The sequence below is a fragment of the Polyodon spathula genome, chromosome 1 (assembly GCF_017654505.1).
Source record: "Polyodon spathula isolate WHYD16114869_AA chromosome 1, ASM1765450v1, whole genome shotgun sequence".
Taxonomy (NCBI): Eukaryota; Metazoa; Chordata; class Actinopteri; order Acipenseriformes; family Polyodontidae; genus Polyodon; species Polyodon spathula.
In genome coordinates this window covers 69136153-69162687 of record NC_054534.1, presented here as the reverse complement: position 1 = coordinate 69162687, position 26535 = coordinate 69136153, and the positions used below count along the sequence as shown (strand labels likewise).

The 26535-nt window shown below is 40.4% G+C and overlaps 1 protein-coding gene across 1 annotated transcript in view; it reads left to right on the top strand.

Moving 5' to 3' along the window:
* Positions 1-26535, top strand: part of LOC121323312 (sodium/potassium/calcium exchanger 2-like) — a 138878-nt gene that overhangs the window by 72020 nt on the left and 40323 nt on the right. The window contains exon 5 of the mRNA XM_041264342.1: positions 25678-25776. Coding sequence (XP_041120276.1) covers positions 25678-25776 — 99 coding nt within the window. The remainder of the gene's footprint in view (positions 1-25677; positions 25777-26535) is intronic.

The window sequence follows — 26535 nt, the reverse complement described above, 5'->3', positions numbered from 1 at the left end:
TGATGTACCTATTAGGTGAAGGGATACTAAATATGCTTGACAGTTACAGCTGTCATGACAACATTTAAAGTTTTAGCAGTTGGTAAAGGCAGAAATGGAAGAAAAGAAATGTCTGCCTGCATTGTTGTAGTGTGTTCGAAAAACATTACACAGTGTAACATGCTATACATCCAAAAAGGTGGTGCTAGGTGACTATGGTTGTCCCTCACTTGTACCCACTTCCCTCTCGCTAATACAAGGTTCACCCACATACTCTAGCCCCAGGCTTCATAGTACTGACTAGGCCTTATCATTATTTGAGCTCTGTGAAGTAATTTAGTTCAGCTATAACATAAATAACATAATTTTGCATAGAAAAATGTAGATAACTTACTTTCAAACCATTCGATCAGTACAGTCTCTTCGTTTGTTCCCCAGTGCGGTCTCTTTTTGGTAGCCCTGTTTTATTTATTTTTTCAGTCGGCATCTTGAGGTTACGTGACATCAGTCTGGGTCATGATTGGCTGTTACACCAAAGTTGCCAGTGACAGTTTAAAGTTGAAGCAACAAAATCAAAAGTATCTAATTTTGAGCAACTTTGAAAAACCTCTGTGATAACTTTGCATGCAACTTGCCGCTGCAACAGTTGCCTGAAATAGTTGTTTGAACGTTGCCTGGTGTTACATCGGCTTTACTCTTTAAATATGTTTTGTTCCATCTAAACTCAGTTTTTAATGTCTCGCTTTCTGTTTCCTTTTTCATTATCAAAGACTGGCATTGTTTGCAGTAACACTTCTTATTTTAGTCTTATGGAAACATCATGACGCTTGCTGCTAGTTTGCTGGTTAACAACAACAACCTTGGAGCATTTACCATCATTACAATGTAATTTAAGTAGAAGTATTATGATTGAGTCTCAGCCCACACATTTTCTTAGAATTCTGAATGTCTTTTCAACTCACTGGGCTAGGTTTTCAAAACTTTTTACTTCAAATTGTCATTAGCATTATTTTTTTCAGAAAGCTTTGAGATTCTGTCCCACAGCATGATAGCTGCCAATAACAGAAAAACACCTTAACATAAAATCTGACTGTGGTCACATCATTAGTAAGTGAAATTAGAGTGAGCAGTAGCTATCTTCTGAGACTTGTGTTGTTCGTTAAAGATGTTTGTCAAATTGGTTCCTGTTGCAATCTAGGATGCAGATGTTCAAACTACCCTGGCAGCCTGTCTTTTCATACTCAGTCAAGCTGGCAATAAGTCTTTGATTCTTTTCATTTTACGGACAAGAAGTATACATTTTTTAAAATATAAATACATCACTGGCAGGGTTTAGGTATACATAGGGCTTCCATTTTTCGGGTTTTATTAATCATATTTTTCGTGCTTATTTTTAGCTATTTTCGAGTTTTATGTAAAAAAAAAATTTCGGGGCTTTCGTTTTTGATATATTGTATGAAATTAGTGTTTTTGGCTACTTTCCAAAATGCTTGAGCATTTTTTTTTCTGTCAGAATAGTATAGTAACTCGACAGTACTTGCACACTTAAGTTGAACCTTCTTTCCTTTGTTGTCTTCCACAGCGAAATCCCTTCGGTCATGGGCACATTCTTCTGGGGTTTTTGTGTGTAGGCATTTTTGTACATTTCGCCACAATTATGTTTTAAATCCTCCATATCTTAACTGTAATACATCTTTAAATCCTGCTAACAAGCCTCCATCCTGATTGTAATCTCGTATTAAATCTTGCAAGCGGAGTCTCCAATAGAAATGTAGGAATGTGCTGGCACTCAGTAGCTGGGGCGTGTTTAAAGTATTCAGAACAAATCAATGATAGATACAAGTCACGAAAGCAGGACATTGCCCAGGAGCACTGGGAAATGTATGTATTATTATTTTTGTAGTAGGTTTTATTTTTTAATACAAAAAGGGTAACATCAACATGAATTGATTAACAATTTCCAAGGTTTTTCAGGTGTTTTTGGGTGTTTATTGGCTATCCATCGATTTCATTTATTTTGTATTTGGGGTGTTTTATCGGGTTTTATCGGTTAAAACCGAAAAACAGAAGCCCTAGGTATACAGTACCTGTGAAACATTTGTCATACAAAAAAGCTTCTGTACAGCATAAAAAAATTAATAATAATCTTATATGTACTTTAAACCCTCAATATCACAACATCTTCTAAATACAATACTGATATTGTCCACTTAATTGTACTTGAGTGTGGATAAGGGCACACTAGAATGGGCTTCTACACTTTTTAAAATGATGTGCTTTTTGAAAACAAGCTTACAGTATTTTGGCACATTTAAGTGAGCACCTACATCTGCATACCTGTAGAAGGGGACGCTTCTTTGCTGCTCTTAAGCAGTGCAAAGAAGAGCGACCAGAATTATTCCTGTTTAAAAAGCATGTCATATGCAGACAGGCTAAAATAATTTAATCTATTCAGTCTTGAACAAAGAAGACTACATGTCGATCTGAGTCAATCGTTCAGAATTTTAAAAGGTATTGACAGTGTCGACCCAGGGGACTTTTTGGATCTAAACAAAGAAACAAGGACCAGAGTTCACAATTGGAGATTAGATAATGGGGCATTCAGAACATAAAATAGGAGGCACTTTTTTACACAGAGAATTGTGGGAGTCTGGAACCAACTCCCTAGTAATGTTGTTGAAGCTGACACCCTGGGATCCTTCAAGAAGCTGCTTGATGAGATTCTGGGATCAATAAGCTACTGACAACCAAACGAGCAAGATGGGCCAAACGGGCTCTCGTTTGCAACCTTTCTTATGTTCTTATGTTCTTAAGAGTGAAAGGAGGAGAAGTAGGAGGTAGTATACAAGCCCAAGCATCAGCTTTGGTACATTCTCCCCATTTCTTCCCAAAACTCACAAGCATATATCTCAATTGACTAGGAGATGCTTCAAAATGAATGACAATCATTAATCAAAGCTGTCAAAGAAGAAATCTAAAAGTACAGTAGTCTCTTGGAAAGGTATGTGGTCGCAGCGGAAAATATGAATCCAGATCTGATATCCAAATGAATTGCCTTCCAGTTTGGCTGACTCATGTAAAATAAGCAAAATAAAATGGAGAGTGGAGAAAGAAACAAAGAGCCGGACAAAATCAAAGTTAGCACTTAGCGAAAGAGGACGCGAAAGTATTTCGAGGTAATAAAACACAAGAAAAATTCCAAGCAAAATCTTGTGGAATCAAAACAAGCCCTTTTCGCCCATCAAAAAGCAGCTATCACTTGTTGACTACAAGTGGGTTGAGAAGGGGGAGTGGTTTGATATCGTCCGACCAAATCTGCTCAATTCCATCTATAAATCACATTGCAAGACTTTTGCAGGACCGGATTTTACAGTCAACTTCGAACTTGTCGAAAGCTATTGCATATTAAGCAAATAGTAAAAAATAAATAACTCTAAACATCCTAATATTTGCAAAAGAAACCCAAAAAAACAGTACGCCTCAAGACGCTCCACTTATCGAACAACACTGAATAACTTAAAATTAATAATTTACAGTATCAAATATTAGTATATGTATTATTCCTATTATTATCAATATATGCTGTGTTTGTTACACCCTTAAACGAAACACACACAAGATCGTTTTCTTCTTTACCCTAACTTTTTTTTTTTGCCACAGTCGAGTTAAATGTTTAGTAAAGCAATACGTATTTGTTCTGTTCTCCTTGCATGTAACACTGTACAGTTTAAAAGGCAGCTAAACTGTTTCACCACTACACGAATAGACGTGAAGAACATTTGAATGCTGATGTTTATTGTTTAGACACTCATGCAGCAGTAAAAAATGGTGTGAAACTAAGAAAGAAAGAAGTATAGTACTTAATCACAATTGCAGATGTTCCTTACAAAGTGTACATACAGTGCAGTATAACTACACCAATAACACCAACCTCATTGGACATATTTTTTATAATATACGAAATACACCTATTTCCAGTCTACACAGTATTTACATAATGAATGAGTACAGTATATACTAAACATGTAACGATATAGCGATAACACAGAAATAAATTTAAGCACATACACACACCAATCCCAGTTTGTATTACATATAACACTAAACCATACTTATAATTAAACAAACGTAAAACACTGCTGGCTATTAATATGCTAATGTTGTTTATTTACACTGCCTCAAAACAGCATCAATTCTCCTAGGTACACTTGCACACAGTTTTTGAAGGAACTTGGCAGGTAGGTTGGCCCAAACATCTTGGAGAACTAACCACAGTTCTTCTGTGGATTTAGGCAGCCTCAGTTGCTTCTCTCTCTTCATGTAATCCCAGACAGACTCGATGATGTTGAGATCAGGGCTCTGTGGGGGCCATACCATCACTTACAGGACTCGTTGTTCTTCTTTACGCTGAAGATAGTTCTTAATGACTTTCGCTGTATGTTTGGGGTCATTGTCATACTGCAGAATAAATTTGGGGCCAATCAGATGCCTCCCTGATGGTATTGCATGATGGATAAGTATCTGCCTGTACTTCTCAGCAGTGAGGAGACCATTAATTCTGACCAAATCCCCAACTCCATTTGCAGTTTTATTCCTCCTACACAGCCGTTTCTGTTTCAGTTAATGATTGTGTTTCAACCTACATATTGAATTGATGATCATTAGCACCTGTTTGGTATAATTGTTTAATCATACACCTGACTATATGCCTACAAAATCCTTGACTTTGTGCAAGTGTACCTAGAAGAACTGATGCTGTTTTGAAGGCAAAGGGTGGTCACACCAAATATGGATTTGATTTAGATTTTTCTTCTGTTCACTCACTTTGCATTTAGTTAATTGATAAATATAATCTATTAACATGTCTATTTTTGAAAGCAATCTTACTTTACAGCATTTTGTCACACCTGCCTAAAACTTTTGCACAGTACTGTATATATATATATATATATATATATATATATATGTATATAATGTGTGTGTGTGTGTGTGTGTGTGTGTGTGTGTGTGTGTGTGTGTGTGTGTGTGTGTGTGTGTGTGTGTATATATATATACACACACACACACACACACACACACACATATATATATATATATATATATATAGTATATATATATATATATTATATATATATAATATAATATATATATATATATATTTGTTGTCTACAGATACTTACAAACAATGCTTTCCAAGGCAGCAACGTTTACAGATGCAAACAGATTGAGTGTACGAACAGTATACTATAATGTGCTGAAGCAATGGATAAGTTTACTTCTGGTCATGTGATGGCTCCAACCAATCGAGAAATTAAGAGTAGATCATGACATTGAGGAATAAATGACCAGTAGGGGGCAACACAAACTAACTAACCAGAAATAGAACACTCCCCGTCTGCTATCAAAGATACACTATGGTCATTTACATATCTGAGAAACAATAAACTTAATGTCCATGTAAGAATCCTGAGTTCACCTATCTAGTCATCCTGAGAAAACAGAAAGATTGTCTCGGAGACAGGTCTCAAGAAAATCTTCACCATCCCTTGTTTGGCAACCTTGATTTCAACTTTGCAAACTTTTCCATCATTGCTGGGTATGGTCTTAATGATTAATTCCATTGGCGATTCATTCCTCTTGACTTGATTGTCTTTTAAGAGGACAAGGTCTCCTACTTTAATGTTAGGCCTCTCAGATTGCCATTTACGGCGGCTCCCAAAAGAGTCCAAGATATGACGAGCAACTCCGATCATGCTCTCCAGGCTCCACCCATGTGTGAAGAGTGAGGAGGGTTAAAGACCTAAGTACAACAATGGTCACTCTGGAACTTCTTCACACTGGTGCTATCGGTGTCAGTTGACTCAAACTTCAATTCCTTGCAGGATCCGATGAAATTGGTTCCACAGTCTGAACACAGTTTTTTTGCAGGTCCTCGAATTGAGAAGAATCTCTTGAGAGCATTGATGAAGCAAGAAGAGTCCATAGACTCAATGGACTTTGATGTGAATAGCTCTTGTAGTCATACTTGTAAACAACACTGCCCACCGTTTACTTTTTGATCGAGTCCAAAGACGTCGAGTCCGACATAAGTGAAGGGCAGTTCAGTTCTGAGCCGATCAACTGGTAGGTCAACAATCTTCTGCTCCTCCTGTCTGCCTTGGAGCTTATGACAAGTGATGCGCTTGTAGATGACATGGTTGATATATCTTTTTGCCCTGGCAATCCATAATCCTGCATTGCGGATTGCGCCCTCTGTGAAGAGACGACCCTGGTGTCTGATTAGCTTGTAATAATGGCGTACGAGTAGAGTGGCAACATAATGATGACCAGGAATTATTAGAGGTTTTTTTTCGTCTCTATTCAGGTTTGTAAGTATTATTCGACCTCCAATTCTCATGAGGCCAGTCTCATCAATGAATGAATTCAACTTCCTAAGTGGGCTGTTCTTAGGCAGTTCTTCTTTGTTGATGATGCACTTCAGCTCTAATGAGTAGACCTCACTCTGTACACTACGAATGATGACGTTCTTGGCCTTGACAAGTTCAGTCACAGAGTAGGGTTTCTTACAATAATGCCAGCCACTACACCCACCTGCCTCTTCACAAGAAGCTTTAATGTGGGAGCGAGTGATGTGAATGAGGCAAGCAGTAGCACATTTGAGTCACTTCCAGTTGGAGAAACGTTCAAAGTGTCGAGACCCAAGCTGGCTGTCAGTGGTGCTGGTGATGAAGGTTGTCACTTGTGGGTGGATCTCCAAGTCAGAAACAAGGTCTACAAGCTCAAAAAACACCTCATTTGATGAGTCATCTTCTTCAGGTTGAGACAGGAATGTAGGTCCTGATAGCGAAATTGTCTGCATTGTGAGGGCCATTGAACCCTCAAGAGGTCTCTTCCCAGCAGAAGAATTTGAGCTTGGGGATCTGAGCTGCTATAGATGTCATGTGGGGGTGATGAAGTGCTACTGCAGGTATAGGAATCTCTGACCTGTCGTTTGGTATTTAGTTACACTCAAAGGGTAGAGTCAGGATTGTCTTTCCATAAATGGCTTCTACTTGGTAGCCATTTGTTCTTTTCTCTGCTGTCTTCATGTTGAACAAATCAAAAACTCTGACCTCGCTAGTGATCTGTTGCTCTGATCATCCAAGACGGCATACACTTCGTAGCCCTTTCTGAGTGTTCTTTGGGATAAACTTTCACCAAACATATCTTGGAGCAGGACCTTGCACTCAGGTCTTCACCGCAAACCTCAGTGCACTTGGAGGTAACTGCGGGAACTGTAGTACTTGCTTCTTCCTCCCTGCCAAGCTCTGTGGCAGGGGCAGACGCATTGGAGATCCAGGGGGCAGGACCTGGGTGAAGTGCTGTGTCATGGCTGTCACTTTCGCACTCTGTGCATTTCACAGCTGTCTTACAATTCTTTGCAAAGTGACTAATAGAATCGCAACATCTAAAGCAGATTCCATTCTCTTTGAGATAGACTTTGCACTCTTCAAGAGATTTTTCTCTGAAGCCACGACATTTCCTGGGTGTATGAGGTTTGTTGTGGATGGGACATTTCTTGTTGGGATCTTCCACGTTCTTAATTATGTTGTTTGAACACTTCAGTCATGTGCACAGAGATAGGAGTTCTTGAGTTGCCATATCTTACAATAGACCTATCTATCTTCAGGGTGTCAGAACTGGACGTGCCAAAAGTAAAGCTTGGGTCATTCCTTGTCTTTGCTTGACCGCAGATAAAGCTTGTGAAGAAAGAGAAAGGAGGAAAGGCAACGCAGTGATCCTTTTTACGTAGAGCCCTGCGACATCCACTTCTCTTGCAGACTGTAAGGTAGTTTCTCCACAATAGGATTTATGCCGCAAGTTGTATCTAGGTAAGTGAGGCCAGGTAGGTATCCCTCTGCCTTGGCAGACTCCAGCTTTAGCAGCAGGTTTCTCAGGTCTCTGAGTTTCAGGTTGTCTTTGTTGGAAATCTTAGGGAAGATTTCGAGCCTTTTGAAAAGTGTGCTTTCAGTGACCTCTGGTGATCCACATTACCGCCCTAATCCTTCTTACTTGCTCTGATGACTCATTTCTAAGCCACTTCGTCAACAAGTCCAGCTTTTCACTTGCAGTAAGGTCTAACCCTCTTATTGTGTTCATAAATGAAGACTTCCATGCTTTGTAGTTCTCTGGACGGTAGACGAACCAAGTACCTGGCTAAGTCTGACATGCTCGATGCTTCGTGCTGGGGAGCTTGTGAAGCAGCTTTGTAGAAGGAGGTAGTATGATGTAGGTTGAAAGGATGAGGGTGGTTTTCGTAAGCTACCGCTCATCTCCTTGACCAGCGAGATTCATGCTGTTCATCTTTAATGCGGGGAACCCGTGTGGCAGAGATTTCTGCCTGTCGCAGATAAGGTGGCTCATAATCAGACAATAGAGCGTTCCTCTGAGTATTCCAGCATGGTTCTGAAGTCTGGTACGGCTCAACTGTGGGTATATTGCTACATGTATCACTTTGCCGCTGAGCGTGATGTGCTGCAGAAGCAATGATCACATGTTGTGGAAGCCGCGACGTAACAAGTTCTGGTAACGGTTCCGTAGTCGGTAGTGACTGTTGACTGCTGTGTAGTCTGGAGTGACACTCCAGTCGTTGGTGCACTGCGCAGGGTCTTGTGGGGCCTTTGGCAAATTGATCCGACAGTGGTGCTCGTTGGCGTCTATTTCCAGGTTTGCCTCCCAGGGCAGCGGCAGCTTCTTTTTCACGTTGTACGGCATGTAAGCTTGATTGCAATTCTTCCTTCCTGTGTGTGGCTGCAGCTACGGAATTATTTTCTTCTTCCTGTATGTGTGCTTTCTCTACCATCATATCTGCTTCTTTTGTTGTGTAGGAAACACGAGAACGTGCCTCCTCTGCTTTGGCATGTTCTCTGGCAGCCTCCATGCTAGCTGTTGATCTGTTAGAGTGTCTGTATGAGCTGGAACTATGAGATCTGGTTTCAGCTATCGTATCACCTGTAGCACCTTGTTCTGACATAATGAGATGCTGGTTGTATTTTTCTTGGAGCATAATAAAGAGAAGTTTCCTTAGGTTGCTGACTACTGCTTCTGTTGCAGGCGACTTTGAATGCCATAATTGATGTGGCAGTAGACACTTGATCTGTGTTGTTGTGCCCGAAATGAAGCTGTTTTTTTCACTGTTCTGTTCTCCTTGCATGTAACACTGTACAATTTAACAGGCAGCTAAACTCCATCTTTTACCACTACACGATGAGACGTGAAGAACATTTGAATGCCAATGTTTATTGTTTATGCAACAGTAAAAAAGGGTGTGAAACTAAGAAAGACAGTACTTAATCAAAATTGCAGCTGTTACAAAGTGTACAGTGTAGTATAACTACATAACACCAACCTTATTGGGCATATTTTTTATAATATACAAAATATACCTATTTCCAGTCTACACAGTACTTACATAATAAATAAGTACAGTATATACTAAACATGTAACGATATAGCAATAACACAGAAATAAATCTAAGCACATTCACACATCAATCCGTTTCTATATTGTATAACACTAAACCATACTTACAATTAAACAAACGTAAAATATTGCTGGTTATCAATCTGCTAATGCTGTTTTTTTACACAGCCTCTGGAAACTAACAGAACTTGGAAATAGCGAAATAAAGCACATCATTAATATAATAATCACGTCAAAATCACAATATATATATATATATATATATATATATATATATATATATATATATATATATATATATATATATATATATATATTGAACAGATACAAACAATGCTTTCCAAACCAGCAACGTTTACAGATGCAAACAGATTGAGTGTACTGAACAGTGTACTACAATGTGCTGAGGTAATGGAGAATTTTACTTCCGGTCATGTGATGCCTCCAACCAATCGAGAAATTAAGAGTAGACCATGACCTTTAGGAATATATAAAAAGTGACCACTAGGGGCAACACAAACTAACTGACCAGTCACAAAACAATATTATTTCTTTAATACGTACAAACAATAAGCTCTTCTACACTTGGAGAGGTTTGCTTGAAGCAGTGTCTCTTTCAGTGCTGGTAAAGCTTTTTGGATATATTTTCTTTTATTTCTTATCTTTGTAGTAAGCTACAACTACGGACGGTAGACTTTTTTTTAAATCCATGGACACATTCACACGTCATCTGTGACGTCACCTACCTCTGTTCAGATTATTCATTTCTTAAAGGCACAGTGCTCCATTACATTGAACTTCGATCAAACATAACGCTAACAAATGTAAACAAACTAGAATACTAATAAATAACAAATTTTTAACCACTTAAAGATATTAACTTTTAGTTTTAAACATTTGGTTACTCTCGTAATGTTAACCTACACAGAAATACATACTTGTCAATATTTGGAAACTGTTCAGTGGGTCACTTGTCCCGCGGGGGGACATGGAAGGGGTCATACGCAAAAAACACTATCATCCCCTCAACTCAACACTGCATGACCAGCATGACAGTAAATATGGACACAATGAAGCGTTCTTACCTTTGTATACCCAAGTTAGTGATCAGCAGATGTGTCAGCCACACGAAGAGCATAGCGGGTGGTTTTCACTAACTCTACTGTGCAGAATAAATTAATTTATGCATCGGGACGCGGGGCATTTGCTAGGAAATTGGGACAGTCCCGACCATATAGGGACTATTGCCATGTATGGAAACATTATGAAGCCCAAATTATCGGCACATTCTCAAGAACAAGTCCACCGTTCTAGTTCAAGGGAGCACATTCTGGCTATACAGTGTCAGCATAACAAGCGGTCCCCTCGAAACGTATAAATCATTATAGATAACAAAATTACGTATTACCTATATAGGTCATCTCAGAAGGATCAAGATGAAGTTTTTAAATTTGCTTTGGGTTCTCGACAGATGAAAAAATAAATAATAAATAAATAAATAAATAAATAAAATAATAATAATAATAATAATAATAATAATAATAGCATTTATGCCCATTTAAAAAAATGAAAACATCTGTAATCAACTTTTTTTTCACGGCACTGGATAGCATTTCATTCCACTTCTTATTGTATAATATGTACCGGTACTGATCATGGAGACAGTGTTACGTTGGTTTTTGGGTGTTCTATTAAACCCCCCCCTTTTTTTTTTTTTTTTTTTTTTAATCAGTGTTTTAATTTTATAATACTCGTATGGAGTTTCTTTGTTAACCTTTTTTTTTTTTTTTTTTTTTTTTTGAAATCTTCGTTCTTGTGCAGCTACTATACAGCCTTGTGCACAATAGGGCTCTGACAGCACCGTGCCAGTCGGGTCTGAGGATGCTGGCATTGCATGGTGCTGACACAAGCCAGGGCACGGTATGAATTTTTACAAAAATAATGAAAACAATGTGGCATGCTTTCATAACAGTAACAGAACGATGCAGCACGATGCTGCAGATGTCGTGGAAACGAGATAATTGCTAAATGTGTGTGTGTGTGTGTGTGTGTGTGTTTTCTTTCAAACTCGCGTTTGTATTTTTCAATATTTTACACAATACAAAAGTAAATGCAGAATATATTATTATTATTATTATTATTATTATTATATTATTATTATTATTATTTATTATTCACTGATATTCAACGAAACAGTAGTACAACACAGACTTTTATTTTACTTTATAAAGAAAATGCGATGTGGAAACTAGCGATATAAACACTCTTTAGCAAGAGCGATCAGAGTTTGATTTGGTTCCGCCCTAAGAGTCACTAAAAGTGAAATTTATCAAAATACCACCTGATTTTGAGAAACAGTCTGGTTTGCATGTTGTCAATGAGCAGGGACTGGCATTCCATATTTGGTTCAGAGATCTTTAAGATATAGTGTAGTAAGTGCTCAACGTATTTAAAATGCATACGCTACTTTTTCGTTTGCCTTTTATTTCTCATAATTCCTTATTGTGTGTTTTTGCCTACCCTGATTTTGTTTGTCTATGCAACTGTTCCAGGTGTTTATAATAGCATGACTAATCAAATCCTAAGGGAATGTATAGGTTTGAAAACAGAAATCACAGCCATCCACATTCCCTTATGCAATTAGTATAATCATGTGTATATGAAGGAATTAAGTCTTTGAAAATATTAACTAGACATAATATTTAACAAAGGTGTTTTTTAAAACCAGGCAGAGCAAATAGTTTATTAAATTAAATGTAAAGACTGGTTACAGGTTAGTTTTTCATTCAGTAAGTCAAACTAATTTGGGGGAGATTCATTACAAATTAAAACGGCACCTTTTTTTATTCCCCTGTTCCATGGTGGGATTTTTTTTAACAGGCTAATAGAATGAACACAAATTCTGACTGCTTTTGTAAATGGTGATGTGTTCAGTTCTTGTCTTAATTGGAAGTATGTTAGAATGAGACAATAAAGTGCAGGTGATAAAATGTGATTTTTTTTTGTAATTGAATCTACCCCTTAGGCTTAAGCGATGTAAAATGATCCTGTAAATGATCATGTAAGTATGGATTCAATGTTTTGATTTCTCTACCTCCTACCATCCACTTTTCCTAACCCGATTGCGTTTGTTAGCAGTACCACATTTCCTGCTGAACATTTCAAACAGTGTTTGAACGTTCAACCTCACTTCCCTATGGTAAATGGAAAAGAGAAGGACATTCATGAAGTCCTACTGAAATTAAACGAATCCCACACAAACCATATACAGTACATTAAAGATGAAGAAGGATTAGTCAAGGTGAAGGTACAGTCAGATGTCAGTATTTGTAAATACATGCAGTAAGTTTGGATATATGTGGGTGCTGAATCATAAGATAGATCCTAAGTGTATATTTGAGGTAAATGGGTTACAAAAAAGATACACTCCAATTAAAAACCACAGCAGTTTGTATTGTATCAAAAACATTTGAATAAGGGTTCCTGAGTGTACTATATATAATCATGTGGTTCCCTCTTGCATTCTCTGGAACTTGTATTTTGTTTAAGGTCTTTAAATTGGTTCAAGATAAAACCAAATTATTATGAAATGAAAGCGTAATTAGGGGTTTATAATCTGAAGTTATGTACTGTTTAAAATTGTTGATGTACATTGAAGTTATTCTATTAGAGTGTAAGAATAGTTATTTCTCACAGACTGGCCAAAATAAACAACAAACTAAGTAAAATGAGAAATTCACCTAGTTTGGGAGAGAGTTGCGTGCCACTATTCAACAACAATAATGGGAAAGGAACTCTGTGACTTCACAAGGGGAATGATAATGGGTGCAGAAAACAACAGTCAGAAATCACTCTGAATGCATCCAGGACATGACGGAACAAGTCCATATATGAGTGAAACATATTGTGACAATAAAAAAAATGGCCTACAGTGACCCAAATCACAGAAACCGTCAATACTGGACCTGTTTCCTCTCCAGCAAATAAAATAATGTTCCACAGAAAGTCAGGGGTGTGCAAATGTGGAAAGAAAAATTCTTGTCCAAGGGACAAAATGCTAGAAAAATCTACTTGCTCCCTCCCCGTTGCACAAAACACACAAAAAAGTAGAATATAACTTGTAAGATTTTGGTTTTATTTAACAGTGAACACAATCAATCAGTTTAACAGGTGCGGATCTAGTCTTGTAGCTTGACTGGTTAACTACATTCTTCCAGATACACAAAAGGTTCCCTGTGACCCCACCTCACCTCAACAAATGTATAACATACTTAAGAAATGTCGCTTTCAGTGTAGTTTGGAATAAATTTGCTAGTAAATTTAAGTAACTCACTAAGGGGTCTATTCATAAAGGGTTAACGCCTGTCAAAATGAGAAAACAGGAGTACATGATTGGATTTCACCCATAGCCGCCTATTTAATGACAGTTGCTATTCATAAGAGATAATTCAGATACGTCATTAAGCTCCAATGAGTTTCGTCTATGAAGGCATGTTTTTAACAAATTGAGACGGAGGTTAACGATTACGTCATTAGCATAACGTTTTCATCGTCAACCTGCTAATCATAAGAGTGAACGACAGTAAAATGCTGTCGATAACTAGGAGTTATTGAACTCTATCTACAGTCAAGTCTAAACTAATGATAGCCTCGGCAGACTATTTTTTTTGAAGACCTATTTAATTACTACACTTGCTTTGTTATATTGTTTGACATACACGTGATTAACTCTGCCTATTTAAAAAAAAAAAAATCGGTAGGTTTATATGAAGGAACATGTTTAATATAAATATATACTCACACAATAACATATTCTCTGGCATAATCATTTTGAAACAGTGCTGTGAAGTGGAGAGCAAGTGAGAGACTGAGAATAGACAATTATTTTATTATTATTTCTTTTCCATGATCCACAGCTAACAGCGGTCTTTTTCTTTTTATTTATTATACCTGTGTTCAGAATAAACAGTTCTGACAAATACTGCCTATTATTATTATTATTATTATTATTATTATTATTATTATTATTAGTAGTAGTAGTAGTAGTAGTAGTAATAATAATAATAATAATAATAATAATAATAATAATAATAACTAGAACTGCCAGGCAGTTTTACGGCTCCCAAGCCCCAGTATCGGTACCCGTCTAAGCGTGTTTAGTTCTCAATGTGCCAAGTTTAAAATCAGCAGTTTCAACTGTTCCACAGAAGAAGATTATGAAAGTTTTTTTTTTTTTTCAAAAAAGCGTCAGGTAGCCATCTTATTTAATGCAAGTTTCTTAAAAGTCAGTTGTATTGCTACAGTGTCAAGGATGATGCTTGTGATTTTTCGAGTTAGTCAAGTAAACCGTTTGTCAGCTGAGGCAGTTTTAAAATTCAGACGTAAATGTACACCTGGTGGCCATCTTGTTTTATAAAACATAACCGTTTTGACATATTTGTATTCCATTGTTAATGGGACAATAACTACCAAGTTTGGAGTTTGTTGGTCAAACGGTGTTCAAATAGCAGCAGTTTGCTTTTAAGGGTGCGTTTCGTTAAAGTTTGTGGCAGCCATTTCGACATTAAAATTTCTTGCAGAAACTTCTGCTTTGTAAACTTGATGCGGGTTTGGATGCTGATGATATATGCCAAGTGTCAGATCAATGGCTTCACTGGTTCCCAGGAAGAAGATTTCGAAAGGTTTCTAAAAAATGCATCAAACGGCCACGTTCGTTTCCGGTCAACACAATTTTTTAAAAGTCAGTTGTATTGGTACAGTTTCAGGGAAGATGCTTGTGGGGTTTGGAGTTAGTCAAGTATATTGTTTGTCAACTGACATAGGTTTAAATTTCAAATGTAAACGTATAGGTGGCAGCCATCTTGTTTTATAAAACCTCACCATTTTCACTTATTTGTATCCCATTGTTACTGGGACGATAATTACCAAGTTTGGAGTTTGTTGGACAAATGGTTTTCAAACAGCAGCAGTTTGTCGTTAGGGGCGTGTTTCGATAAGATTTATGGCAGCCATTTTGACATGAAAATTTATCACAGCAACTTCTGCTATCAATCGCTTCACCGGTTCCCAAGAAGAAGATTTTGAAAATTTTTATCGAAAAATGCGTCCTGGCGCCAATTGCAAGGACGCAGCAGCAAATTTTTTTCAGCATCAGACAGCCAATGTGTCCAGCCTGTTATCTGCCAAGTCAGAACCTAATCAGTCACACAGCTTCGAAGCAGCAGCAGTTTGAAGTTTTGGGAAGAAAAAAAAAAAAAATTATAAAAATCTTAACAATAACAATAGACTTCCCAGCCTTTGACTTGGAAGCCTATCATAATAATATATAATTTGAGAATTTGTAAGATTAACATTTAAAGTTTTCAAAATGATTATTATTATTATTATTATTATTATTATTATTATTATTATTTATTATTATTATTATTATTATATTTGATGTAGTTTTTTAGAAGTAGTGAGTAGTTGTTTCTTGATGAAAGAAACGCACAGTCCTTTTCTTCAGATATAAGTTTGGTTTATTCAATATATACAGGTTTAATTCCGGAAACAAAAAGAACGCTCAAAGCAAACAGTACAGATCACACTTTCATATGCAAACTGCACCGTACAAAACTTAAGTTCAAAACAAAACATAACAGAACAAAATAATACAATGCAATACTGTAGGTTTGATCCAACAGGACTTTCTCGATCAACAAGTCTGCCTGACTAGCCTTAATGAAAGAGAGAAGTGAGTGTGTGTTTTCTGTTTGGGGTGTGTTCTTTTGTTTGGAGTTTGCTTTTGTGTTGGAGAGTTTTGAAGAAAGAAAGAAAGGAATATTTTGTTTAAAGACTTGGAACCTGACCTCTTTTTGTTGGCCCTTGTGCCTGTTTATTTGATTATTTTATTTAATGAAGAACTTTTATTTTTGCCTTTAATCTGTCTCTGAGCCTCAATCCACTCGCCAGCCTGTCACAGACATCTGTACCGTGCAATTTTGACATCATGCAGCATGGCTGCCATACCACACAATCAGCTTCTTACGAACACCAGTTAATCTTGGACTATCCCTCAACAACTATACCAACTTTCAGCAATCTGCAATAAGTCATTTTCTGAAGATGAATTTTTACATTTAGGCAAAATGTTTTTTTTTTTTTTTAATCCAATATGGAGGCCAAACCATGTGACTTACGACAAGCTATTTAGCATTTTCCATCTTCCCATAAGCATCTACCAACCTATTGAATCAGATGAGCTTGAGCAACTCTGGCAGAAAGAAGAAGAAGAAGAAGAATCCCAGCCATAACAATAGACTTCCCAGCCCTATGGGCCTGGACGCCTAATAATAATCCTAATAATTACAATAGGGTTACAGAAACTTTGTTGCTTGGATCCTTAATAATAAATAAATACATCAATATAACAATTACTGTAAGTACTACCGGTACTTAAAACCTGGCATTAATAACTGTGCCACTTCCATTCAAGCCCTGGTATAATTTTAATTATTCATCTTTGACTAAAACGGTCTTGATCTGTCTATTCCCAGCAGATGGATTATGGTTTGTAGAAAATAACTCTAACCATTACGAATGAATAGAATTCAGCACCCTAGAGATCAGTCCACAAAGAAAACAACTGCAGCTAACCACAGTGGATTAAATTGAGACAAACAGCAGGTGTAATTCTCTGTAGCTGTAGTTCCCTTTCAATTCGAATGACAACCATTACCAAATGGGAAGAGCCTCTCGGACCATCAATCACTGAGCATATATAAAAAAAGAAGCCCTATCAGTGCCCTGCTGTGAGGGGGAAGCCCCTCCCACCTCCTGTTGAAGAGGGACGTCCTAACAGTAGCACATCACCATTGTCTCTCTCATCACACTGAGACAGGTCAAATTGCGTTTGCTTTCTTGAACCGAAATTGGCTGATTCATTGGTTTTATCCGCAAATTAAAAATAATTTTCCTCGGTAAAATCGCACTTCGAGCGTCTCTAAGTGTGCTCTCGCTTTATTCTCACGTCAGTTTTCTGAGTAGAGCTGGTTTCGACTGCTCTTAAGGGATTAGTGAGCGGCCACTGCTCTTTCACAGCGACCAATAAAAAAAAATAAATAAATAAAAAACTCGGGCCTAGCGCCCCTCTCAATCCTCGGGCTTTCCTAGCGCGGCTGCGCTTGCCCTCGGCGACCACGGCGACTGAATCGGCTGCATACCCCGGGATCAACCGCGTTTTTTCCCGCCGATCACGAGGTTGAGAAAACAGGGCCTATCCTGTCCCGATTGACTCGGCACCAGTGTAAACATCTTCGGCGCTGCCTACAGCTCGGCCCCGACCATGCCTACCATCAGCACCAGACTTGGAACAGGTCCACTCGGCACCGACGAACCACTTCGAGGCCGTCTACAGCCTGGCCCCGACTGCACTACACGACGGAATCGACCTCGGTACACTCGACGCCGATCCCGGCACTGATTAATTCGGCACCGGTGAATCACTCAAAAGTGTCTACAGCCTGGCACCGACCGCGCTACTGTCAGCACCGTGCGCAGCAGTTCATCTGCGAGATCATGTTAGTCCAGTCAATTGGGTCCTCCTCTGGGTTCCAAGGCAGGACAAGCACCGGTCCTGCGCCAGATGCCTAGGGCCAGAACACGCAGCCAAAGCACTGGCAGGTGAGCTGGCCTGCTCTCCATGTCGGAAGTTCTCGAGAAGAACTAAACGACAGAGCAGCCCTATCCCCAGCAGAGACTCTCTCCTCCAACCAGGGGAGAATGCGATCAGTGGTCCAAGAACCTCTGAAGCGGTCATCCAGGACCTCCCCTACTACAGTGACCAGGGAGATTTCACGCTTATCTGGGTCACCCTCTCCTACCCCACCACCGGTACAGAGACACAGAAACCTCTCAAGGGAGGCGAGATTGTCACCACCGAGGCGGTACCACTCAAGGGGACGCTCACCATGGGACAGGCAGTCACTGCTCAGGCACCACTCCCCTTCACCACGCAGGTGCAGATGTTCACTGTCACAGTCGCCTCAAAAGCGCCCAAGCTCTGCACTTCGTGGAGCTGGCAGAGACTGTAAGGGCTCAGCAGACCATGTTGGAGACCCTATTGAAATCTCAGGGCAGGCTGCCCCCTACCACCGGGCAGCCCCAGCCCCCACAGTCTCGTTCCCCATCCCCTCTGCCTAGACCTCCTGGCCCAGACGAGCTGTCCTTGTCCGCGTCCAGATCGGACGTCTCGGACCCAGCCACCTCCATCGGGCAGGCCACGGTGGGAGGCTCCTTAAAACCCTTGCCACACGTGTCGCAGAGGGAAGAGTTCCGAGGCCCTACTGCAGCATGCAGCTGCAGCCACGGATTTTCCCTGGCTGGCAGAACAAGAAGGAAAGGGGAGCCGCTTCTGCCAACAGAAAAGGCACCCACAGCATGCCCTCCCCCTTGCCAGGACTTCCTGGAATTGGTGCGCTCCTCAAGGAGCAACCCAGCGTCGGCACCCTCAGCCTCCAGAACAACTGCAGGAGCCCAAGAAGCGGACCTAGGTGTATTCCCCACTATCCAGGACACAGTCACGGTTTTGGTGCAAGGTTACACCTTCACCAAGGAGGATAAGGATCAAATCTGTCCATCCAAGCCTTGCAGAACGACAGATGCAATACTCAAAAAAGCTTACAAATCAGTAGCGCTGTTGGCCCGAGCAGCAGATGCCATGGCCATACTGGTGCTCTACCAGAACCAGTTGGCAGAGAGGCTGCAGGAGAGAGCTACACAAGCAGACACAGGAGAGCTCCATGCGGTAGCTAAGGCGATGACCGACTTAATAGGGGAGTTAGGTCAGGCATTAGGGAGGTCGCTTTGGCGTTTGTGGCCACCCACCGGCATTTGTGGCTGACACGGCGCTAGTGGACGCTCCCATTACACCGGGGCAGACTTTTGGGGCGACCATTAATGTGAGCCTTGAGAGGTCCCACAAGGCCAAGGAGGTCACCTCCAAGTTTTCGCGCCTTCTGGCTTACCGTCAGCACCCAAGATGGCATGGGCAGCCTGCTGGGGTGAAAGGGTCTGAACATCGCCCTCCAAGCAGGCAGGGCTAGCAGCAGGGGACCACCGCAGGCCAGGGGTAACCGGTTCTCTGGCTGGAGACTGAGGCCGGGGCCTAAGAAAGACCCGCCCCCTCCGAAGCCCAAGGGAGGCCGCCATTGAGGGGCCCCCGGCTGCCACCAAACCCCCCCCACAACCGACTGACCAACAGCAATGACCCATGGCAAGGCTGCACCCAGCACTCCTGGGTGCTATCGACAATGAGACACGGATACGCTCTACATTTCTGCATAGGTCCGCCACCCTTCAAGGGTGTGCTCCCCACCACCGTCGGACCAGTGAGGATGATACTTCTTCAACAGGAGATTGACAATCTTCAAAGGAAGAACGCTGTATGCTTGGTAAGCCCAAGCGATGCCCTCAGCGGCTTTTACTCCAGGTACTTCCTGGTGCCCAAAAGGGACGGCGGTTTCAGACCAATTATGGACCTCAGGGTCGTCAACTTGTTCCTCAAACAGAGGAAGTTCAACATGTTGACAGCACAGCGTATCATCCAGTCTGTCCAACCGGGCGACTGATTCACATCGATCAACCTGCAAGACACCTATTTTCACGTCTGCGCACAGAAAATATCTGCGTTTCGCCTTTCAAGGCAACGCGTACGAATTCTGTATGCTGCCATTTGGCCTCTCACTGGCGCCCTGCACTTTTTCAAAGTGCATGGATGCAGCACTGGCTCCACTCAGGCCGCGGGGTATTCGGATCCTGAACTATCTGGACGATTGGCTAGTTTGCATGCATGCAAAAGCACGCGTAGAGGCGCACACAAAACAGGTCATAGATCATGTGACGAAGTTAAGGCTCTCAATACATCAACAGAAGAGCAACTTCCTACCGTCTCAGTCCAGTGTTCCTGGGGATCAAACTAAACTCTGTGAGCATGCTTGCCTCACTGTCAGAAGACAGGATTCAGTCGTTGGAGGCTACGCTCTCCCTTTTCAGAGAGGACGCTGTCCTACAGGTCAGAATATATTAAAGGTTGTTGGGGCTGATGGCAGCCGTTTCGAGAATCCTTCCACTAGGACTGCTGAGAATGTGCTCGCTTCAAGCCTGGGTAAATATGCTCAAGGTGCACCCAGTCGGAGATCGGTAATGGCTGGTGTGAGTGTCCAGACAATGCCGGAAGACACTGGAGTGGTGGCTCTGTCCCGGCAATCTAAGCCTTGGGTCTCTCCTTGGATCCCCTCACAGAAGGGAAGTGATCACTACAGATGCCTCCAGCCTGGGCTGTGAACGGTCTGGAACGGGAGAGGAATAAGAGGTTAAGGAAGGGACATTGGCAGCATGAGTCAACCTCTTTGCCACAGCCGAGACCACTCATTGCCCCCTATGGTTCACCATGGAGAGAGACGGGGGGCCCCTTGGGAGTAGATGCGCTAGCCCACCCCTGGCCACAGGGGCTGTTGTATGCATTTCCTCTGCTACCATTATTACCCCTGACACTAGAGAGGATCAGGGTGGAGAGAGCACAGGTTTTGCTGGTTGCACCCAGATGGCTGAGACATCCCCGGTTTCTCTCCGACATGTTGTCGGATCAGCAGTGGCAGCTCCCGCTGCGCAAGGACCTCCTGAGCCAAGCAGAGGGGCTATTATGGCACCCAAACCCAGCCCAGCTCCAACTCTGGGTCTGGCCATTGAACGGAGCCGTCTATTTAGACAAGGTTTGCCAGATGCAGTGGTAGAAACACTGCAGTCTGCTAGGGCACCGAGCGCTAGAGCCCAGTACTCATATAAATGGAAAGTTTTCCAAGACTGGTGCCTTGTCGAAAGTCACGATCCTGTGACTCGCCCTATTGAGACGATATTACAACACTTGTTTGACGCAGGAAAATCAGCGTCCACTTTGAAGGTATACCTGGCAGCAATATCAGTGTGCCATGACAAAATTGACTCGGTGTCCCCTGGGGCACATTTCCTGGCAGTGCAATTTCTTAAAGGGGCTCGGAGGCTTCATCCTCCCATGAAAAGTATGGTCCCCAAGTGGGATCTAGAACTGGTACTGCGGGCCTTTATGGATCCCCCATTTGAGCCCATGGCATCACCAAAACTGCGACCTGTTTCATTGAAAGTGGCAGTATTACGTCTGCCAGACAAGTCAGTGAGCTTCATGCACTGTCCATCAATGACACATGCTTTCACTGGGAATGACTCGCGGGTAACATTAAGAACAAATACATCCTTTTTGCCAAAGGTGGTATCCTCATTCCATATTAACCAACCAGTGGTTTTGGAAACTTTCAGACCTCCCTCACACGAGTCAGAGGAGAACTGAGACAACACACGCTATGCCCAGTTTGGGCCCTGTGCTGTTATTTAGATAGGACGGCGTCCTGGAGACAGTCCAACCAACTTTTTGTCTTCTACTAGAGGTCAGGACCTATTGAAGCAACGTCTAGCGCACTGGGTGACAGATGCGATACACTTGGTGTATGTACAGACGGACTCCCTGTTACCGGGGGACATTACGGCACATTCTACCTGGGGCCAAGCAACTTCATGGGCTTTCCTTCATGGCACCTCCTTAGATGAGTTATGCAATGCTACTACATGGACAGGTAGTCAGACATTTGTGCATTTTTACCGACTTGATGTTACACGAGACCCTCTCTGGGCTCTAGAGTTTTGCAGGCGGCATGCCCTTAGGCGTCATGTGGGTTCTGATGCTATTGCCGTGGGGCTGTACTGTCAGTAATCTGGAGCCACGACAGCTTTGGTACAGCTTTCACATTCAGTAATGATTGTCATTCGAATTGAAAGGGAACGTTAGGTTATTACCATAACCCTGGTTCCCTGAAAGAGAATGATAACCATTAACCTTTGAGGTTGTGTCCCCAGTTGACCTCTGTTTTCAACAGAAAATGTCGATGTTCTACTGTGAGGACATCCCTCTTCAACAGGAGGTGGGAGGGACTTCCCCCTCACAGCAGGTCCCTGATAGGGCAGCTTTTTTAAATATGCTCAGTGATTGACAGTCAGAGAGGCTGTTCCCATTCGATAATGGTTGACATTCTCTTTCAGGGAACCATGGTTATGGTAATAACCTAACGTTCCTTTTCAATTCGAATGACAACCATTACCAAATGGGAAAGCTGTACCAAAGCCGTTTAGAGTAGCGTCATGACTGCACTGTAACTGCAATATAAGATCATTACAGTGTACATATATCTATTACCAGAGTATTTTATCAATAGCTAAATATAGGATAATCAAGGCATATTTTGCAAAAGTTGCCATTTGTTTCCTATTATAAAAATGACTTTATTTGTATTCTTATACAAGTCTTATTATTGATGTATATTGTATTTTCTATTTGTCAGTTTCCACTAAGTATATTAGAAATTTAATAATGTAACTGAAAAAGTAATTTTGGTGGTTACACATTAGTACAAATGCACAATAATGCATACAGTGCCTATAGAAAGTCTACACCCCATTTCAAAATTTTCACCTTTTGTTGCCTTATAGTCTGGAATTAAAATGTATTAAAATAGTTTTGTTTTTTTAATTTATCTACACAGCCTACCCCACAACTTCCAAGAGAAAAAAATATTCTAGAAATTTGTAGAAAATTAATTAAAAATAAAAACTGAAATAGCTTGGTTGGATAAGTGTCCACCCCCCTTGTAATAGCAATCCTAAATTAGCTCAGGTGTAACCAATCGCCTTCAGAATCACACACCAAGTTAAGTGGCCTCCACCTGTGTTAAATTATAGTGATTCACGTGATTTCAGGATAAATTCAGCAGTTCCATAAGTTCCCTCTGCTAGGTAGTACATTTCAAAGCAAAGCCATGAGCACCAAGGAGCTTTCAAAAGAACTCCGGGACAAAGTTGTTGAAAGGCACAGATCAGGAGATGGGTATAAAAAAATATCAAACACCTTGAATATCCTTTGGAGCATGGTCAAGACGATTATTAAGAAGTGAAAGGTGTATGGCACCACCAAGACCCTGCCTAGATCAGGGCGTCCCTCCAAACTAGATGACTGAGCAAGAAGGAGACTGATCAGAGAGGCTATCAAGAGGCCAATGGCAACTTTGCAAGAGCTACAGGATTTTATGGACAAGACTGGTCAAAGTATAGTAGGGTGGCAAGAAGGAAGCCATTACTCAAGAAAACCCACCTTGAATCCTGTTTGAAGTATGGAAAAAAAACACTCAGGAGATTCTGTAGCCATGTGGCAAAAAGTTTTGTGGTCTGACGAAACTAAAATGGAACTTTTTGGCCTAAATGTCAAACCCAACACAGTGCATCTCCCAAAGAACACCATCCCTACTGTGAAGCATGATGGCAGCAGCATCATGTTATGGACATGTTTCTCATTGGCAGGGATTGGAGCACTTGTCAGGATAGAATGGAAAATGAATGGAGCAAAGTACAGAGAAGTCCTTGAGGAAAACCTGCTGCCCTCTGCAAGAAAGCTGAAACTGGGACGGAAGTTCACCTTTCAGCATGACAACAACCCAAAGCACACAGCCAAAGCTACAATGGAGTGGCTAAGGAACAAAAAGGTAAATGGCCTTGAGTGGCCCAGTCAGAGCCCCAACCTAAATCCAATCGAAAATTTGTTGCATGACTTGAAGATTGCTGTCCATCAATGCTCCCCAAGGAACTTGACAGAGCTTGAACAGTTTTGTAGAGAAGAATGGTCAAATATTGTCCTATCCCGCTGTAATTGCTGCCGAAGATGCTTCCACCAAGTATTAATTCAGAGGGCTGGAGACTTATCCAATTATGATCTTTTAGTTTTGTATTTTTAATATGTAATTTTTTTTCTCAATAAAAACTTTTTTACCCTTGACTGTGTGGAGTATGGTATGTAGATAAGTGGAAATAAATCCTCATTTAAATGCATGAAAACCTTTTGACAAATAACGCTCAGGTTTTGGTTAAATATGGCGGCGTCAAGAACAGACTGTATACATTATTTCCAGAGGTAGTGTTAAGAGAATTTCCTTTTTGGCATATAGTCTTGTAAGATATTAAACCTGGCTGAATAAACCCCTATAATAAAGTGGAGCTGAAATCAGTCATTCACATTACGGTACGGTTCACAAGTCAACTACAAATATAGTCTCTTTTTGTTTCACATTAACTTCAGTTACTATGCAACTAACCGCTCCAAAAACTTCTAATATGGAAATAGTAGGGATATTCCTATATCTCTGGCAACACTAGCACTTTTTTTTTTTTTTTTTTTTTTTTTAATGAAAAGTACTAAAACTGGTCTAAATTGAGTTTAGTTTTTTTTTTTTATTTAGTCATACCAGCTGAGTTAGGAATATTGAATGCAGTGTGCTATGTTTATGCAGAGCGAAAAAAGCTGGAGACAGATTTTAAAAAACAAGCAGTAGAATGAGAGAACAGATTAGAAAGATGTACAATTTTGTTAAATTATTATTATTATTTTTTTTTTTTTATCAATGCTGGCTAAAAAAAAGTAGTCTGTAATGTGCCTTCATAATGTGTCCCAGTTATTTAGTTAGTATTTGTTTTACATTAGAAAGCCGTTTCAGTTAATGGCAGATGCTTGGTATTGCATCAAAGGGGGCTAATATAAATTTTATTAACACACCTGTATTAAAAGAAAGCAGATGAAGGAATGGAGGAATGGAGACTACGTTCATATTTTATAATGATAAATTATGTGGTTAAAGCTGTTTGTTGTGTTACTTAGTAATACATGTTAGTAGTACAGTGTGTTATTGTGTAGAAATGGGTTTATGCTAGAAATGCTTAACCGAATTTTGGAAGTTGTTTGCAGACCACCTGGAGTTTATTCATTGACCACAGGTTGGGAACCACTGCTCTAGGGTATAGCCCAAATATACATACAAGGTAAACGATTCCCAAAGACTGTTTGGTACATCTTCAAAAGGACTACCTAACACCTCATGAGAAAGAACATGTCACACCTGAATAATATCAGTTAGTTTCTGGTTTTGATGGGATAGTCAGGACTGTCAATCACAGGTCTAGGGAGACATCCCATGCAATGAGTAAGAGGTACTTCACACAGAATGGTGTAATCCAAGTATGATCTGACTCATACTCATGATTTCTCTCATACCCAAGGAGTTTTTTTGGGTAATTTGTTATTTTCTTATTACTTCATAACTGACAGTAGTCTAACAATTATATTTCAGGACGATTCAAAGAAAAGGCATCTATTCTTCACAAGATTGCCAAAAAGAAATGCCAAGTGGAAGACAGCGAGAGACCAAATGGTGTTGCAAATTGTGGGGGTAAGTGACGCTCCTTGTTTAGGATTCTTTTTATTAAATAGCAAAAGTGGACAGGCTTTCACCTGTCAGACATACAGAATGTGTCCATGTTCTGAATCCTATGCAGATCTTTTAGCACTAGCAGACCAGCAGTTGATTAATAACATCTGCCATTTATAAAAATCGAAAATCTTAAAATAACATGATTTTGTTTGGAATCATGGATGCCTTTTGTTGTGCTAGGATTTTGATTTAATAATAATGAAATCACAGGAATCAGAACTGTGTTTTGCTGGGTGCCACAAAAAACTTGGAAGGACAGCTACATAATAATAACACTTTCTCAATGTTGTCATTAGTTGACAATAGCTGTTGCAAATTCACATAATGTAGTGAGTGACACAAAAAACAAATCACTCATCACGCTTCAACGACCACTACTGGTTGAATCTGGGAGAAATCTTCCCAGGCTGGGTCCTTGCCTGAAGGTTTTAGTGGTTTTATAACATTGGTTTCTTAGGTTAGTGGTTGAAAAGAGACGATTGGCTAGATATCAGGAAATTACATTGGGTAGAAAAACATGGGTATAATAAAAACCAACTTCAGGAAATACAGTTAACACTCCAAATATTAAGGAGAACATATTTTTAGTGAACTGTCAGGATGTGCGTGGTGAAGTGCAGAAAGGGAATGTCCACACAAAGTTCAGAAAAACCCGTGCTTTATGATTTTAAAAAGCAGTCCGTCAAAATAATAAATTCACCCCTGCTACCAACAATG